The sequence below is a fragment of the Perca flavescens genome, chromosome 21 (assembly GCF_004354835.1).
Source record: "Perca flavescens isolate YP-PL-M2 chromosome 21, PFLA_1.0, whole genome shotgun sequence".
NCBI classification, from domain to species: Eukaryota; Metazoa; Chordata; class Actinopteri; order Perciformes; family Percidae; genus Perca; species Perca flavescens.
Window position 1 is genome coordinate 3,869,675 of NC_041351.1, and position 17,931 is coordinate 3,887,605.

The following is a 17,931-nucleotide window of genomic DNA, read 5'->3' on the forward strand; positions in this document are numbered from 1 at the left end:
CTAAATAATACATCACATTCATTATTCATTTAACTTGTTTTCATTTTAAACTAATTATATATCCGAATACAATACACATTTTCTATAGGCTCAGTCTGCCACTTTTAAATAAACAATTCCAGTGCTGGTTCCATGGTATCAGAATTTTGGATAGTCGTCATGGAAACATTAATTGGTCATGTGATAAGGGTTGGGAAGATTGGCAGAACAGGCAGCCAAGTGACTAGCCTGACGTGGTCATACTCAGATTCTACCCGACCTCGAATTTTGTGGGCATGGCTAAGTTTAGCTGACATCCAGGCTACCAAGTGACAGTACTCTGATCCAATGGAAATCACAGTTGTCAGATTGACAGCACTCTTGCCCAATGGATTGGGGGGGAATCATATTTCAGGGGGGGTCATGCCACCCCCTGCCCCGCTTCTGGCCCCGTCCCTGCATATAATGGGTGCATAGCTACTCAATGCAATATGTAATAGTTGACTGCATCTATGTACATATATGTAGAAAGCGAGAGAAAGTGTTTTGAAAAAAAAACACAATCCAAAATTGATATTTTGGCTGGCCCATTGAGCTGAGATAAACTGAGGCAAGCTGTCCTGGCCCGCTTTAGTGTTTCTCTGAGCTGTTTGTGAGACCGATTGGAAACATCGGAGTGTAAACAAAGCCCGTCTGATTTACCCAAAAGATTAATTGTGTGCTAACATTACACGTAACTCAATCCCCAACATCGCAAGTAAGCCTGATGATTTTAGTGGTGAGATGCTTTCTGGAAGCATGCAGAGCAAAGCTGGGAGAGAAAGGCTTCTGTGAGTCACTCTCACTCAGCATGTGCTATATTAAAAGAAAAAGTCACATCAAAGCCAAAGATGAGCATATTCAAAAAATTATGAGAAAGGGGAAATTACTTTTGACTTGATACTGCATTTCTATTTTTCCAAATGGCACAAAGGAGGAGATTGATAAATGTGAGTCTTCACATCTCTGAGTGGCAAAGAGAGATTTTGGACATGAAAAAAAGAACTGAACAAAAGCGTATCTTTTAAGAAGATTGACAGTGACTGCTTTGGACTTGATTACTAAGAAGTGTCTGGAACAACATGTACAAATAAAAGCCAACATATAGAAGAAGTAACATACAAACTAAGAGGTAACTTTTCTTTGCATGAAAAACAATGGATGAAAAGGTTGAAATCGCCATGTAATGAGAAACCGGCCTGAGGTAAACTGAGTTTGCTCTATTTATCCATACCGTTACGTGTAACTGTATTCACATATTTTAACATTTTTATTTTTTCCTTCTCTCTTGCTCTATTTTTTAAGTTCTTTCTACTCTCTTTTTATGTGATGGATCGACTCATCTGGTGGAGCATCTTTCACAAAGTGAAAAACGACTCTGTAATCGTGTAATTGCTCTTGGAGTGATGATGTGGATGAGATGAATGAATAGTATGAATAAAAGAGATGCATCAATGTCAGATACAGGTGCAATATTTCAGAACATGCAAGCTTTTGAAAATCCCTTCAATTTTCTATGTTAGTGTGTTACATTGAAGCCTGGTGTGGATGGACAGTGAGGAGCCTCTGAATGATTCCTTCTGTGTGTCAAAGACACATTGCAGGATGAAGAAGAGGATGAAGAGGGGAGAAGGGAGGGAGTTGGCTCCATCCACAGACCGGATGTCAGAATAAAAGTCTCTTAGTTGGGAGCTGAAGAGCAGTGGGGTCCCAACACTGGAAAAATGTGACCTGCTGCAGCCACACACACACACACACACGGACATGGACACAGATGCATGCACGCACACACGCACACCCACACACACACAAACACCCACACACACCCCTTACACACACACACACACACACACACACACACACACACACACACACACACACACACCTCCATCTCAAACTTCATCCTGTCCCCCAAGAATGTGAGCACATGCACACATGCACACCCTCTCTCGGCCAGAGATCCAAATGTTCACACGGCCCCGCTCGCCCTCCCATACAACATGTGGTTTCACTCTCCACATCGAGACACACACACACACACACACACACACACACACACACACACACACACACACACACACACACACACACACACACACACACACACACCAGCATTTACAGAACAGCAAAAGTATCTCTCATTTCCCATACATCTTGCAGTAAAAAGGTATCAAAACTAGGCCTGCAAATCATGAAATGTTTTGTTATTTTTGCAATTCATCGATTAGACCTTTACTAAGAAACTAAATCAACAAATAGAAAAACATGCCCATTACATTTTCCCAGAATGCATGGTGTTGTCTTAAAATAGTTTTGTACGATCAACAGTCCAAAACTAAGAAGATATTACAACGATATCAAACGGGCAAAAGCAGAAAATCGTCAAATTTCAGAAACTGAATCCGATAATATTTGGTAGTTTTGCTTGAAGAACTTGTTTTTCCAGCTAATCAATCAATTGTCTAAACTGGTCAGGACTCAATAAAACCAGCATCAACAGATTTACACTTGGTTTTTCACATGAAAATCTGCTAAATAAAAAAAAGATTTCATACTAAGTGATTTCATTCTTAAGCTGTCTGTCCAAAAAACCTCCTAAAAGATTCCATCATTTGTTTTGTCCTTTAAATCCCCCTTTCCATCTTTATACCACAAAACTTGCCTTTTGGTTAAATAAGCAGCACACAGTGTTTCTGTGACAACACAGCATCTCCTCTTCTTACCTTTCCTCAGAGTCCACCGATAAGGTTGGCATGTCAAACGCCCTCAGCTTTGGTTTCAGCATCTCAACCTCTCTGGTTTTGTTAATACACCCACATAACAACACCCACATACACACCCCCCCGGTTCCCATTTGTGTGATGGGTGCAGGGCAGCGGGAGGTTGGCGGTGCCAGGGAGAGCAGGCTGCAGAAAAAGGCCACATCATTCTGCAGAGAGAGTGTCATTGTTGAGTCCAGAAGAGGAGGAAGAGGCTTCGTAGCTGACCACTGACTGTCCCCGGGACTACTGGGGACGGAGGGATGGAGGGAGGGATAGAGGGATAGAGGGAGGGAGGCAGGGAGGGAGGTTGGGAAACGAGAAGCTGGGGAGAGGAAGGAGGAGGAGCACTCTATCTCCCAGTTCACAAGGCGAGAGGAGAGAAATTGAGCCCCCACAAAAATGTGAGGGAGAAAATACAAGTGGGAGGGGGAAGGGGAGAGGGGGGTTCACATACTATACATGTGACATCACTCGCTCTCTTCCTCTCTTTTTCTTTCTCTCTCCCAAAAGCCAAAGAACATCTGTCAGTCCCCTTCCCCACAAAAGCATGGCCACACACACACACACACACACACACACACACACACACACACACACACACACACACACACACACACACACACACACACACACACACACACACACACACACACACATCCTTTACTTCAGTAAAAGTACTAATACCACACTGTAAAAATACTATATTACAAGTTAATGTCCCGCATTGAAAATGTTACTTAAGTAAAAGTAAGTAAGGAATCATCAGGAAAATGTACTTAGGGTACTAAAAGTAAAAGTACTTAATAACAAAAAATCCTCCCATTGTAGAAAGTGTAAAGGATCCAAACAGTTGTGTGTTTAATGCTCTAATTATCTCAGCTATCATATTTTTGGCTAGTTTCATTTATGAAAGAACGTCAGATTTTATAAACTCCATATATTATAAACTCCATGTGTTTTGTGTGCAGAAATCTGAATGTGTAAAGTAACTAGTAACTAAAGCTGTAACCGATGAATATAGTGGAGTAAAAAGTACAATATTTCTCTCTCAAATGTAGCGAAGTACGTAATAGAAAGTGGAATGAAACGAAAAGACTCAAGTACAAGTACTTAAAATTTGTATTTAAGTACAGTACTTGAATAAATGTACTAAGACCGAGACCAGACCAGACAGCCAGAGCTTCTTCTTCTGTCTCCGGGATTCTCTTTCTCGGGAGTGTGTGTTAAGCGGGACGGGGAGAGCGGGTTAACAGTAACACATTTCAAACTAGAAATGAGTCAAGTTATTGGTTACATTTCAAGCAGGCAGTTTTACATCCAATCACAGTAATGGTGATAACATAAAACCAGCCAATTTAGTGATATCCCTGCAGACTTGAAATAAAATCCAGAGTCCTCTTTATCCGAGCCCGAGACAAGGCCGATTAAAAATGCGGTCCGTTCCAAGACGAGACAGAGACCTTCAAAAAGTGGTCTTGAGACCAAGACCGATCTTGAGTACTACAGCACTGTTTGGAGCCTTACGTTCATTAGGCAACAGAACTTCTTAATTTTACATTAAAAACCCTTTAAAACTTTCATATCTAAATTAAGGGAGGGGGGTGTACATGGAGTGAGTCATCTTTAACAACTGAATGTGAATAATATCATAAAAAAACAAATCGTCGGCTCAAATGCTTCTGTGCTTCATTCCGCTCTTGTGAACGATTAAAGGACAATTCCGGCGCAAAAATGAACGTAGGGGTTAATAACATATGTGTACCGAGATATGTGTACCGAGCCGACCGTTCTCTGGGATATGTTTTCGTGCTAATCAAATGTGTCTCTAGCTTGAAACAAGCTAAATTAGCTTATCGCGCTAGCTTTCAAAGTTCTCACTGCTTCGGTTTACATGTAGGGATCCTCATTATGCTGCCGTTGAAGTGTGGTGCTATTTTTAGCCTTGTTAGTAGTGCAGAAATATAGATTTACCCTCTGCCCACGAAGGTTAGCGTTATAAGCTAATCACCGGTTTGCGCTAGCTTGTTTCAAGCTAGAGACACATTCAATTAGCATGAAAACAGATCCCAGAGAACAGTCGACTCGGTACACATATGTTATTAACCCCTAGGTTCATTTTGCGCCGGAATTGTCCTTTAAGGGTTTCGAGAACCTGATTTAAGGTTTATTTAAATCTGTTGGCTCTGAATACATTTAAATGATTAATCCTGATATTTAACCCCGAACTATTGCCTCTCACAGCCGAGAGGATCTCTGGAGGAAGTTTCTCATCATTCCTGTCTGTAAAACACAGAGAGCTCTTCTCTCTCGTCTCCTCCTGATGTTTTTTTTTTTTTTCTGAAATCCCCTCTTCCTGCTCTGGGAGAGGCTGTGTCTAATTCCAGATGGGGGCCCTAAGGCCGGATGCACCGTGGCCTCATGGGTATGCCCTTCCTCACGCCCTCGCGCCCTCTCTCTTCCCCCTGCCTCCCACCCTGGCTGGCCCCTTCGTCGGACACACCCTGACAGGTCAGAGCTGGGTGGTCCAGCCCGCCAGAGACACAAAACACACACGAGGCACATCACATATGCGACAACAACTCAAGATGAACACTTATAATCACATTTGACAGTGCTCAAGAAAGAACAGGATGTTTTGCAATATGGCTACAGACCAAGGGCATAACTTTGGGTTCAACATGGGGGGGTTTGAGATCTCCGCTTTTGAGCAAAATTTTTAATTTTGAGCATATCAGACACTTTATTTCCTGCATTGTGGTGATTTTTTCTGCAACATGTTGTGCCTTTTCTGCATCAAGTTAGGGTGCAAATGTCTTTATTTATGTAAAGGAAATTATAATAGGTTTTTGGGGTGGGTTGCACTGGCCAGTTAAACCCTCCCCCCTGTAAATTACACCTATTGTCCAGACACTTCTGGAATCACTGCAGCTCTGTGCTTCATAAGATATTCAAAGTAGAGTGAAAAAAATGAAAGAAAGGCTGAAGGTGCAGAGAGAGAAGATGGACATATACACAAAGACATAGGCGTAATTTACAATTTCCAAAAACCTATTATAATAATAATAATTTCCTTTACATAAATAAAGACATTTGCACCCTAACTTGACGCAAAAAAGGCACAACTTGTTGCAGAAAAATTCACCACAATGCAGGAAATCAAGTGTTTCATATGCTCAAAATTTAAATATTCAAATTATTCCAATATTCAAAACTGGCCGGGGAAATGGAGTCAAAGAGTTTAAATGCTGAGGCAAGCAAATATTTGTTGTTAAGATGAACATAATTCCTAATAAAACATCCTAGAACACGTGTAACGTAAGGGTATTGGTTATTATTATTATTATTAGTAATAATATTTACATAAATAAAGACATTTGCATACAGAAAAGGCACAAATTGTTGCAGAAAAATTGACCAGAATGCTGGAAATGAAGCGTTTGATGCTCCAAAATTTCCTGGGAGACAACCACCAGACACCCCAGTTATAATTTTCACCCCCCCACCACCACCCAACCCACAATGTTAAACGCCGTTGCACAAAGAGAACCTCATTATTCAAACAATCTTACATGTCCCTGACTCTGTGAGAAAAGTCATCCGACAGGTTTAACCGTGTGATTCTCACGTAAACGTTTCTGCAATTTCGATCTGAATTATGTGTTAACTGCCTACATAATTTTGTGTCATAAATGTACAAGTTGAAGAATAAATCATGTTGATTTGACAGTTTCAAATGCCGTGTGGGAATAGGAATCACAGTAGGGGCTTTTTGTAGAAGAGGAAAGATAAAAGGTGTAATGCATCACAGTAGGGTGTATAACCAATTACTTTCTTGTCTTGATTTATCCGTCAACCTTTTTCTTTTCAAACATTAAATTTGGGTTGAAGTTTCCGGAGCCTAAAGTGGTGCTGTGAAGCAAAGTTTTGATGAGAGGGTCCCAATGTTGTTTGTATCTTAAATGGGGATAAAATTATTTAACCCTTGTTTTGTCTTCCCGTCCACTTTGAACTTGTTTGTCCATGCAGATCAAAAGTGAAATTGAATTTTTGGTCCTTTTTCAGCATTTTTGGCTCTTTTTTTATGCTTTTGATACTTTTTAAAACGTTTTTGTCACTTTTTTCAAAGTTTTGTTTTAAATTCAAGGTCAATAAACCTAAATTATATGACATTATACCTAGAAATTATGAATTATTTTGACTAATCGTTAAGATCAAAGGACGTTGAGTGGATCACAGACTGGTTTATGTCAAAGTTTAGTCAGAAGACTGTTTTGAAAACCATTTAAACATGTTTTTCAAATGTTATAAAAATTGAATGAAAGACCCCAAATTCAGTGAATGTAATCATTAATTTTACCTGCAAAGAACGTTGTATGGGTTCCTACAAAATGCACATCCATGCATTACATCCATGTTATTTTGGGCATTTTGGTTCAAAGAAACCCATATTTCTGATATAAAATCTTTGGACAACACAAGGGTTAATCGTGCGGCTCTTCTAGACTTGTCATTGGACGCAAGGGCGGTGGAGGGTGGGTGCTGACGGTGCTGCAGCACCCCCTAGTGGCCGAGAGGGAGTGCTGTGCTCCCTTGGTGAAAATTATTTTATTTATTTATTACATTATTTATTTATTTTTCAGAATATGAAGTGCCTGTCAGAAAAAAAGTATAAAAAATTGTTTTAAATATTCAAATGTAATGAATTCCTTCGATCTGACGTGACAGTGTCATCACGTCACGTCAGTCAGGAGTCAGTTGAGAGCTGCATCTCAAGGGATCAATCGTTATTTTACGCGTTTATCAGGAGGAAAATTTACGGAAAATGGGGATTTATTCATATTATCAAATAGACTATACAAACTTTATTGGCAAGGATTGTTTTGTGGACATTATTATGTAGCCTATCGATCAAAACCAACACATTCTCACTCTCATCGCCTAAAATACGGACGTTTGGTCAAGTGCCTTTGGCATTGTTATTGACGATAAAAGTCTCCTTATTCTAAACACGCTTGGTGGGGACTATTGGCGTCACTTTTGACAAAGTTAGGTTAAGGAAAGAACGGGACAGTTGGGTTTAGGTAAAGAAGAACGGGACAGTTGGGTTTAGGAAAAGAAGAACGGGACAGTTGGGTTTAGGTAAAGAAGAACGGGACAGTTGGGTTTAGGTAAAGAAGAACGGGACAGTTGGGTTTAGGAAAAGAAGAACGGGACAGTTGGGTTTAGGAAAAGAAGAACGCGACAGTTGGGTTTAGGTAAAGAAGAACGGGACAGTTGGGTTTAGGTAAAGAAGAACGGGACAGTTGGGTTTAGATAAAGAAGAACGGGACAGTTGGGTTTAGGTAAAGAAGAACGGGACAGTTGGGTTTAGGAGAAGAAGAACGGGACAGTTGGGTTTAGGTAAAGAAGAACGGGACAGTTGGGTTTAGGTAAAGAAAAACGGGACAGTTGGGTTTAGGAGAAGAAGAACGGGACAGTTGGGTTTAGGAGAAAAGAAGTTGGGTTTAGGTAAAGAAGAACGGACAGTTGGGTTTAGGAAAAGAAGAACGGGACAGTTGGGTTTAGGTAAAGAAGAACGGGACAGTTGGGTTTAGGTAAAGAAGAACGGGACAGTTGGGTTTAGGAAAAGAAGAACGCGACAGTCGGGTTTAGGTAAAGAAGAACGGGACAGTTGGGTTTAGGAAAAGAAGAACGCAACAGTTGGGTTTAGGTAAAGAAGAACGGGACAGTTGGGTTTAGGTAAAGAAGAACGGGACAGTTGGGTTTAGGAAAAGAAGAACGAGACAGTTGAATTTAGGAGAAGAAGAACGCAACAGTTGGGTTTAGGAAAAGAAGAACGGGACAGTTGGCTCTAGGAGAAGAAGAACACGACAGTTGGGTTTACGTAAAGAAGAACGGGACAGTTGGGTTTAGGTAAAGAAGAACGGGACAGTTGGGTTTAGGTAAAGAAGAACGGGACAGTTGGGTTTAGATAAAGAAGAACGGGACAGTTGGGGTTTAGGAAAAGAAGAACGGGACAGTTGGGTTTAGATAAAGAAGAACGGGACAGTTGGGTTTAGTATAAGAAGAACGGGACAGTTGGGTTTAGTAAAAGAAGAACGCGACAGTTGGGTTTAGGAAAAGAAGAACGGGACAGTTGGCTTTAGGTAAAGAAGAACGGGACAGTTGGGCTTAGGAAAAGAAGAACGGGACAGTTGGGTTTAGATAAAGAAGAACGGGACAGTTGGGTTTAGATAAAGAAGAACGGGACAGTTGGGTTTAGGTAAAGAAGAACGGGACAGTTGGGATTTAGGAAAAGAAGAACGGGACAGTTCGGTTTAGTAAAAGAAGAACGGGACAGTTTAGGAAAAGAAGAACGCGACAGTCGGGTTTAGGTAAAGAAGAACGGGACAGTTGGGTTTAGGAAAAAAGAAAACGACAGTTGGGTTTAGGTAAAGAAGAAGACAGTTGGGTTTACGTAAAGAAGAACGGGACAGTTGGGTTTAGGTAAAGAAGAACGGACAGTTGGGTTTAGTAAAAAGAAGAACACAGTTGGGTTTAAAAGAAGAACGCGACAGTTGGGTTTAGGAAAAGAAGAACGGGACAGTTGGCTTTAGGTAAAGAAGAACGGGACAGTTGGGTTTAGGAAAAGAAGAACGGGACAGTTGGGTTTAGATAAAGAAGAACGGGACAGTTGGGTTTAGGTAAAGAAGAACGGGACAGTTGGGATTTAGGAAAAGAACGGGACAGTTCGGTTTAGGTAAAGAAGAACGGGACAGTTCGGTTTAGTAAAAGAAGAACGGGACAGTTGGGTTTAGATAAAGAAGAACGGGACAGTTGGGTTTAGATAAAGAAGAACGGGACAGTTGGGTTTAGGTAAAGAAGAACGGGACAGTTGGGATTTAGGAAAAGAAGAACGGGACAGTTCGGTTTAGTAAAAGAAGAACGGGACAGTTGGGTTTAGGAAAAGAAGAACGGGACAGTTGGGTTTAGGAAAAGAAGAACGGGACAGTTGGGTTTAGGTAAAGAAGAACGCGACAGTTGGGTTTAGTAAACGTGACACAATCCCATGTTTTTTGACCCATCCACATCCCCAACCAACCTCCCTATGCTGACGCTGACAGCTATTTTACGAGTTCAGAGTGAGAACGGGTTGTCAAAACATGGCCGGCACCGGAGACAGAGATGGCTACTAACGTTACGTTACGTTACATTACTAGGTAAGACACTGTTTTTTTTTCCTGATAACGTGTAATAGCAAATACCTAGCAAGGTTGAAATATGTTCTATTTGGGGCTGTGTCTCCCGGGGCCATTGGGGTCCGGAATTTCTCGTTTTTTTTGCCGTCCGGATCTCAGCTTCCTAATAATAGACGGGTCCAGCTGACAGGCGTTACACTGAAATCTGAGACCCATCAGAAATTGTGACTGCAAAACGGTGCTGCTGCACAAATTGTCTGGCCATGCACGGTTGACAATGGGGGCGAGGAAGAGCGGCGTAATGTACGCTAAACATTAATGCAATCCGGTGTAAAAGGACATCTGTCAGCTGCAACTGAGCAATCCTGGAAGTGGAACGTCGTGGTTCTAGACGAGGAAGAAGAAGACTGCTAGCTGACGTGGATGTAAATAATGCACATTTTAAAATAATTTAAAAAAAATCGATTTGCAAATGTTTTATGAGGAAGGAAGTGCTTTCAGGATGTTTGTTCAGCCTCAGCTTAACACGGACTAAGATCTTTGTTAGTTAGTACTAGAAAACAAAACAAAACAAGAGACAGAGACACATAGACACATACAGTATTTAAGCATTTTTGCAGTCAAATGCACAGCACTACCATTCCTCCAACGTACGCACACACAAACACACAAACACACAAACACACTGCCTTCCTCGCTCCCTGTCCTATTTTCTCCGGTGTTATGACCCATTTTTAGAAATGGGGTCTACATCAATGACACAAGATGGCCCTGAGGACCTGCAGGCGTCCCGTCGCTACATAAACACAGCCTCTACCACCTTTGTCCACTATTCTATCCACTCCCCATCAACATGTTCTAAGTATAAACGGCTGGAGAGCTTGTGTACTGAATATAATGGACGTCTAATGAGAGCCTGAGAGGAATGCTCCGCGTTCAGGCCATTTGCAATAACGTTCATGGGCAAAGAGCGTTAGACTATCTCTATGCAAGACTCCATTAAAACTGTATATGATTTAATGGGAGTAGGAGTGAGCAGAGGTGTGTCAGTTTGTCTTTATGGCTCATATTTCTTTCATGTTTCACGTAGAAGTTGCTGATAAAAAAAAAAAAGAAGTTCAGTTCTAAAAAGAGAGGCCCACCTTGAAGCCGGTTTTGCTTTTCTTGCAGCAGAGGCAGGCCAGCATGAGGAAGACGAAGGTGAAGAGGCCCGAGAGGGAGATGGCCACCACGGCCAGGGAGGTCGACCAGGATAGCTCACTCAGCGGAGCGCCAACTGCAGGACACAAACGTTACACACAGACAGAAGATGAGCTGAGGCACAACACTATTGTTTGTTTGGACTACATTAATGGGATCAAATGCATACTTAAGCTTGTATGGCCAAGGGCGTAACTTTGGGTTCAACAATGGGGAGGTTGATACAGTATCTCCAACTATCTAGGGAGGTCCCGGGACATGTCTGCATGTATTGAAAAAAGTGACAAAAACGTCGGAAAAAAATTGTCGAAAAACTAAAACCTCAAATGGCGACAAATGTTGAAAAAAGCACAAAAAACATTGGGAAAAAAAAGGTGATAAAAACATCGCAGAAATTGTCAATTTCTTCTTCTTTTTTTTTTTTTTTAAGTGACAAAAACTTCAAAAGAAGCTACAAAAACGTCCCAAAAAACAACCTTGAAAAAGGCAACAAAAACCTGAAACGCGGAAAAAAGCGAGGGGCCTGTGTGTATCGCATTAGTCTCTTGCATTGACAGACCTTCCTCCACAGCATGGCGGAGGAAGGTCTGTCTAGTCCACACACCATTCCTGGATGGGAGAAAAACGTGCTCTGGTTTATTGGCATTTCTTTAAACCAATCACAATTGCTAAGCTCCGGACACAATAATGGTGACTCGGCAAAATAGCCTCGGGAAGGAACTTGTTTTAGTGGAACCTGTGTACGTTCAAAGGTTGTTTTAGTCGTGCGAGAGAAAACTCTGATTGGACAGATAGTCTAGCTAGCTGTCTGGATTTACCCTGCAGAGATCTGAGGAGCAGTTAACCATAGTCCTCACAAATCCACCGGAGGTTAGAACGCCAACACAGAGACAGAGGAAGGGGACGGACATCTGGCCGGAGCAATCGTTGTCGCTATAGACTAGTATGGTACATGAGAGTAATTGGATTTCAAAAACAAAAGAATTGTAATCCACCCTGATACACTGTTGTACGTAAGTAGGCTTTCCATCGCATCATTTCTAATGTATTATAGAGTAGCTCATGAACTGACTCTGTCTCATGAGAAATTTCCATTGAGCGACATTCACATGCTTGATTTATGGCTTGCAGTCATGTTTTTGCTGAAAATGAAATGCTCTGAAACATTATAGCTCTGTAGGATTTATCCAGTGCACGATGAAAACCAGGCTATGATTGCATGTGATGATGTATCACCTTCATCTGGCAATGGTGGCATATCTTTTGCACCAAGAGGCTTTTTCATATAATATTCATAGAAAACAGCGCTGGGAGGGCAATTTGCAAATAAATAAATTGCTTAACTTTTTCTAGCTGTGACTCTAATTTGTTTTACCCAAATAAAAAAGGACACTTTTACATAATGAGGATACAGGGGGTGGAAGACGAAACTTATTGATGTATAATTTATGTATTTTTCACGGTCACTGCTGCAGCACCCCAGAAACACAATATAAATATATATATATATGAGGTTGTTTTTTTCCCCTCCAATTTGTTTTTATCCCTCTTCTACTGTATGTATAAATTAGGCTAAATAAAAAAAAAATTTCATGTCAACTCATGCTTTAATAGTTTTTTTTTTTCATGTCCACTATCATTTTCTCATTATTGGTTGTTAATGATACAGGTTTGGACTACATCAGTTGCCTTAATTTATTGTTACTTTTACTCACATTTTGTTATTTATTAAAATGACAACATCATCTGAAAAGTTAAATTATTGTGGAAGTTTATAGTTCTAATTATATATCCAACATGTCAGTTATGTCTTCCACCAGTTGGCAGTTTAATTTGGAAGACAACTCCAGTATCAGATGCTAACAGAAAGTGATCAAATACAAAGTAAACAACCAGTGAAAACCTTAAAGCTTTAGTGCATAACTTTTTGATAATAAGCCATTGCCAAATGAGTTGCTACAAAGCTAATTAAGACTATCAGCTCCACACAACTCTCTCTGGATTTCTCAGTAGGACTATGTTCAGAAGATTGTGTCGTCCGGCGACTTTCCCGCACAGAAGCTCGAGTGAAGATAATGACCTCTTCTGAAGAGTCCATCATGTTTTTTAATCCTCCATGTCCTGGCTACTAGCAACTGTGTGGAGAAGGGGTGGGGGCGCGTGCGCGATCACGCAGGGTATCATGCAGTATCATGTGGATGCAGCGACAGTGTTGTTGTCATTTCTTAGAATTCCTCATGGGGGTGACAGAAACTATGCACTATAGCTTTAAGAATTTCACCTATAGCAGAAGCATAATAAAAATGAATATCAATTGCAATACTGTATGAAACCAAATACCTATTAAATCCACGTTCACTGTACACATTGTATTGTTCCTTCATACAACCATACATTACTTACTGTTGAAACACTTACAAAACAAACACTGAACCTATATTCATCCTTCAAAATAAAGCCTTAAGAATTGTAAATAAAACCACTCATAGAACACCAACTAATCCACTTTTCATCAAACTAAAAGCACTCAAATTCAAAGATATTGTTGACTTTAATACTGCACAAATCACGTAAAAGGTAAATAATGAAAAGCTATTGAACAGTATCCAAGGGTTGTTTCAAATGAGAGAGAGCAAACATCACTTAAGAGGAACTTGTGTATTTAAAAAGAAACTTACAAGAACAAATGCTAAATATCATTACATCACAACCAAGGAGTTCATTTATGGAACAACAGCAATGAAAAGATGAAATAATGTACAACAATGAGCAATTTTAAGAGACTATTTAAAATGAATATATTGAATATACGTATACGAAAAGGACTGGAGGTGATTGTTTTACTCCTTATATACTATGTCTAGTTTGGATGGGTTATTATTCGGTTTGAATTAGATAAATGGAAAAGAAAAAATGTGTATATGTATGTGTGTATGCATGCATATGTGTCTATGTGTATGCATGTGTAAATGTGCATGTAGGCAGATAGGTAGATATACTGTACATGTACTGTATGTGTATGTATACACATGCCCTGCCATGACCTGCTACACCCTGCCATGCCCTGTATGCCTTGCTGCCCTGCTACACCCTGTATGCCCTGCTACACCCTGTATTGCCTGCTACACCCTGCCATGCCCTGTATGCCTTGCTGCCCTGCTATGCCATGGACTACTACAACTACAATTTTAGCTCCATTTCTCTCTCATTATGCCGCTCTGAGCCTCATTCTGTACCAGTGAGGCCAATTTTCAGACTTCATGGTTTGTATTATGCTCCATGTGTGTCGCGTGCATGCTGTCCACTCTCGTAAATAATATCTGGTTCCCAATTTTGGGGGCATTTTTGAGCAGTGGGTGATTTATTGAACTCGTTCTGCGATGGCTTCTGGAATGCAACGGTTGCCATGGAAAGAGATTGGACAGACAGCCACGCGGGGCTGCCTTCAGCTGTAAGTCTCTGACACTGATTCCTGCCAACAGCATTGCCAACCAGACACACACAGACACACACAGACACACACAGACACACACAGACACACATACACACTGCTGATCCTCTGAAAGCTGGTGCGACTGGCTCTCAGTGAGTATCAGGCTCTTAGTATAATTGGACAGAGTGCGAACACTGTTGTTTAGCTGGCCGGCTGGCAGAATGCAGGAAGACAAGAGAATATAAACAACAACAAAAAACATGCAAATTTAACAGTTAGATGCAGGATTAGCTGGCCGGCTCAGGGGTTCCTGGAACATGGGAGTCCCAGTCGGGAATTCACTCGAATGGGCTATATAAAACAAGAGGTACAGTGCAGCAACAATGTCAATAAAAAGTGCAACATGAAGCAGACTGGGAGGAAGAAGTGGAGAATGCCAGCTTGCTAATTCGGTCCACAATAACCCTTCAGTGCTTTTGATAGACTACAAGAGCATTCAGATTTAATTACTTTTTATTTGTCAGGGGGGTAATTACCGAGAGCAGAGACAAATTCTGGCTCTGTTGTGGTTTATTTAAAACACCCTCGCTTACAAATCCCATCTCCCCCGAACAGCGCAAGACAGAGAGTGTGACGTTGGATGCTGCTCGGGATTAATATTTAAGGAACACCCTTAGGTCCACGTGCAGTCGCAATGAAAAGATTGCATAATAATCACTTTGTGCATTATTATTTTAAGCAGATGCTACATGTATGACTGCCACACCCTTAGTCTAAAATTAACTTTATATCAGAAACACTACTGTACATTTTCTTCTCAGTTACACAATGTGGGTCGAACCTGTTTTTGGAACTGATCAACTAATCAAGATTTCTGATGTATACAATAATTATAGGCCGGCAACTAACAATCATTTTCATTGTCGATTAATCTGTAGATTACTTTCTGGATTAACTGATTAGTTGTTTTGGTCTTTAAAATGTCATAAAATGGTGAAAAATGTTGATCAGTGTTTCCCAAAGCCCAAGATGACGTCCTCAAATGTCTTGTGTTGTCCACAACTCAAAGATATTCAGTTTACTGTCACAGAGGAGAGAAGAAACTAGAAAGTATTCATATTTTAAGAAGCTGCAATCAGCCCCCCTTTAAGCCCCAACCCTGGTAGTGTAGACAGGTGCAGAAACCAGCTTAGTACAGCAGTTGGTAGGTTGGTTAGCAGAGAGGAGAGGAGTGGAGGAAAGGAACGAGAAAAATTACTGAAATTTATTGATGCTGACGCTGCTGTACAGGTCTGATTTTGCCAGTCAGCAACTGTACAACTAAGATCTTATACATCCTTTTTTTGGAACTAGCTAAGATGAGTTGGACCTCCACAGAAACACATAAAAAAAGGACCTTGTTGTTGTGTTTTCTACCCTAGCTGTGAAAAATCAATCCCATTGACTGCTAATCTTAATGAAATAGAGGATTCTGCCTCTTGTTAGCTGTAATGAGCCCAGATCAGAAGGGACAAATGTCTCCTGTTAAAGAACGCTTATAGTTCAATCAATCATTCAGGGACATGTCTCTCCAGAGAGCTTCATTAGCTGCACTCAACAACACAAAACCCCATTTACAGTGCAAAACACAGGCAGGTGGACAGACAATTTCTGCGTCTGCATCTTCTCTCTCCTCTTACTTCTCTATTGCTTCGCAGCCCGGGTACCGCATAGCTCTCAGCTACTCCGAGGTGGTAGCCATTTTTAGCCTCCCGAGGCAGGGCGCTGAAGCACATACTGATGACTAAATGATGAAAAGGGAGCGAGCATGAAGAGACGAGAGGAGAGAAGAAAGGATCTGAGAGAGAAGAAGAAGAGGCTGAAGGGCTGTGTACTCTGCAGTGTCTCCCCCAGGAGAATTTCTCCAGCACTCAACACAGAAACTCAGTGAGCAGAAGAGCAGCAGCTCGGAGTCTGAGCGAGAGCACACAGAACCACGAAGCAAAGACTGAGTCGATCTGACAACCGCACGTGTTCGCACGGCTTTTACGGAGACACAAGTGGCGAAAAAACTCACTCTTTTGCAGCTTAATGACTTAGCCTCGATATACTGCAGCAGAGAGGAAAGCGCTCCAGAGGGTCATCACCCACGCCCAGAAGATCATTGGCTGCTCTTTCCCCATCCCTGGGTGATCGTTACAGCCCCCGCTGCCTCAAAAAATCCCAGAGCATACTCAAAGATATATCATTAGCACAGCAGGGTGCAATAAATACACCAGCACTTTTTGCACTTCACACTTTATTTATCACAATTCATTCTTAGGATGTTGTGTTGTCTGTGCTGTCATGTGTGTCCTTCTTATGTGTCCCAGGACGCTTTGTTTATGTTGATTTTATTTTATGCTGATTTTAGAATTTCCCCCCCAGGGACAATGAAGTCTATTCTATTCTATTCTATTCTATTCTATCTCACCCCGGATGCTCTCTGTTTGAACTGCTGCCCTCGGGCAGACATTTAAGGACAATTAAAACATCAAACAAACGGAGACTGAGAAACCGTTTTTATCCAGGAGCCATAATTAAACTTAAAGGTCCCATTGCATGAAAATTTCACTTTATGAGGTTTTTTTAACATTAATATGCTTTCCCCCAGCCTGTCTATGGTCCCCCAGTGGCTAGAAATGGTGATAGGTGTAAACCGAGCCCTGGGTATCCTGCTCTGCCTTTGAGAAAATGAAAGCTCAGATGGACCAATCAGGAATCTTCTCCTTATGAGGTCATAAGGAGCAAGGTTACCTCCCCTTTCTCTGCTTTGCCCGCCCAGAGAATTTGGCCCACCCATGAGAGAGAGAGAGACATCAGACATCAAGTGGCAGTTGGTCAAGGCCACACCCCCACCCTCCACCTTGCCCCCCCTCTCTCCTCCTCAATAGCATTTAAAGCTACAGACACAGAAATGGCACATCCTAAGGAAAGCTCATTGTGGTACTGGCTCTACTGGCTGTAATTCTGCACCAAGGCTACATTTTGGGAAAGAGACTTCAGATAAAGTATTAGGGGACCACTAAGGCCTATATAAAAGAGACTTCAGATACAGTATGTTGGGGACCAAGAGTTTGGTTAAATCTGATTTTAACCAAAAGGCCTCAGATTAAACTGACCTCTGGATACAGGACACACATGTGCTCAGAGACAAAGGAACATGTGACCAAGACAAAGGAATCTTGGCCTCCATGTAAACCCCAAAGCCGGGATAATTCACACCTCTATGCGAAATGCCAGCCAGAAGGGAAACTCCTCACAACTGGCAGGAAGTCAAATGACTACAAAAGTGTAGTTTTTACCCTTTCAAGAGTTTTGA

General features: G+C 41.3%; 1 protein-coding gene across 3 annotated transcripts in view; it reads right to left on the reverse strand.

Moving 5' to 3' along the window:
* aatkb (apoptosis-associated tyrosine kinase b) overlaps positions 1 to 17,931 on the reverse strand; it is a 59,543-nt gene that overhangs the window by 25,570 nt on the left and 16,042 nt on the right. Inside the window, exon 2 of one of the 3 annotated variants that reach the window (XM_028567310.1) lies at positions 11,101 to 11,234. In XM_028567310.1, the coding sequence (XP_028423111.1) occupies positions 11,101 to 11,234 (134 nt within the window). Of the gene's footprint in view, positions 1 to 1,549; positions 1,810 to 2,741; positions 2,858 to 11,100; positions 11,235 to 17,931 lie in introns of those variants that run through there. The other 2 variants (XM_028567312.1, XM_028567311.1) reach the window with 2 other exon arrangements.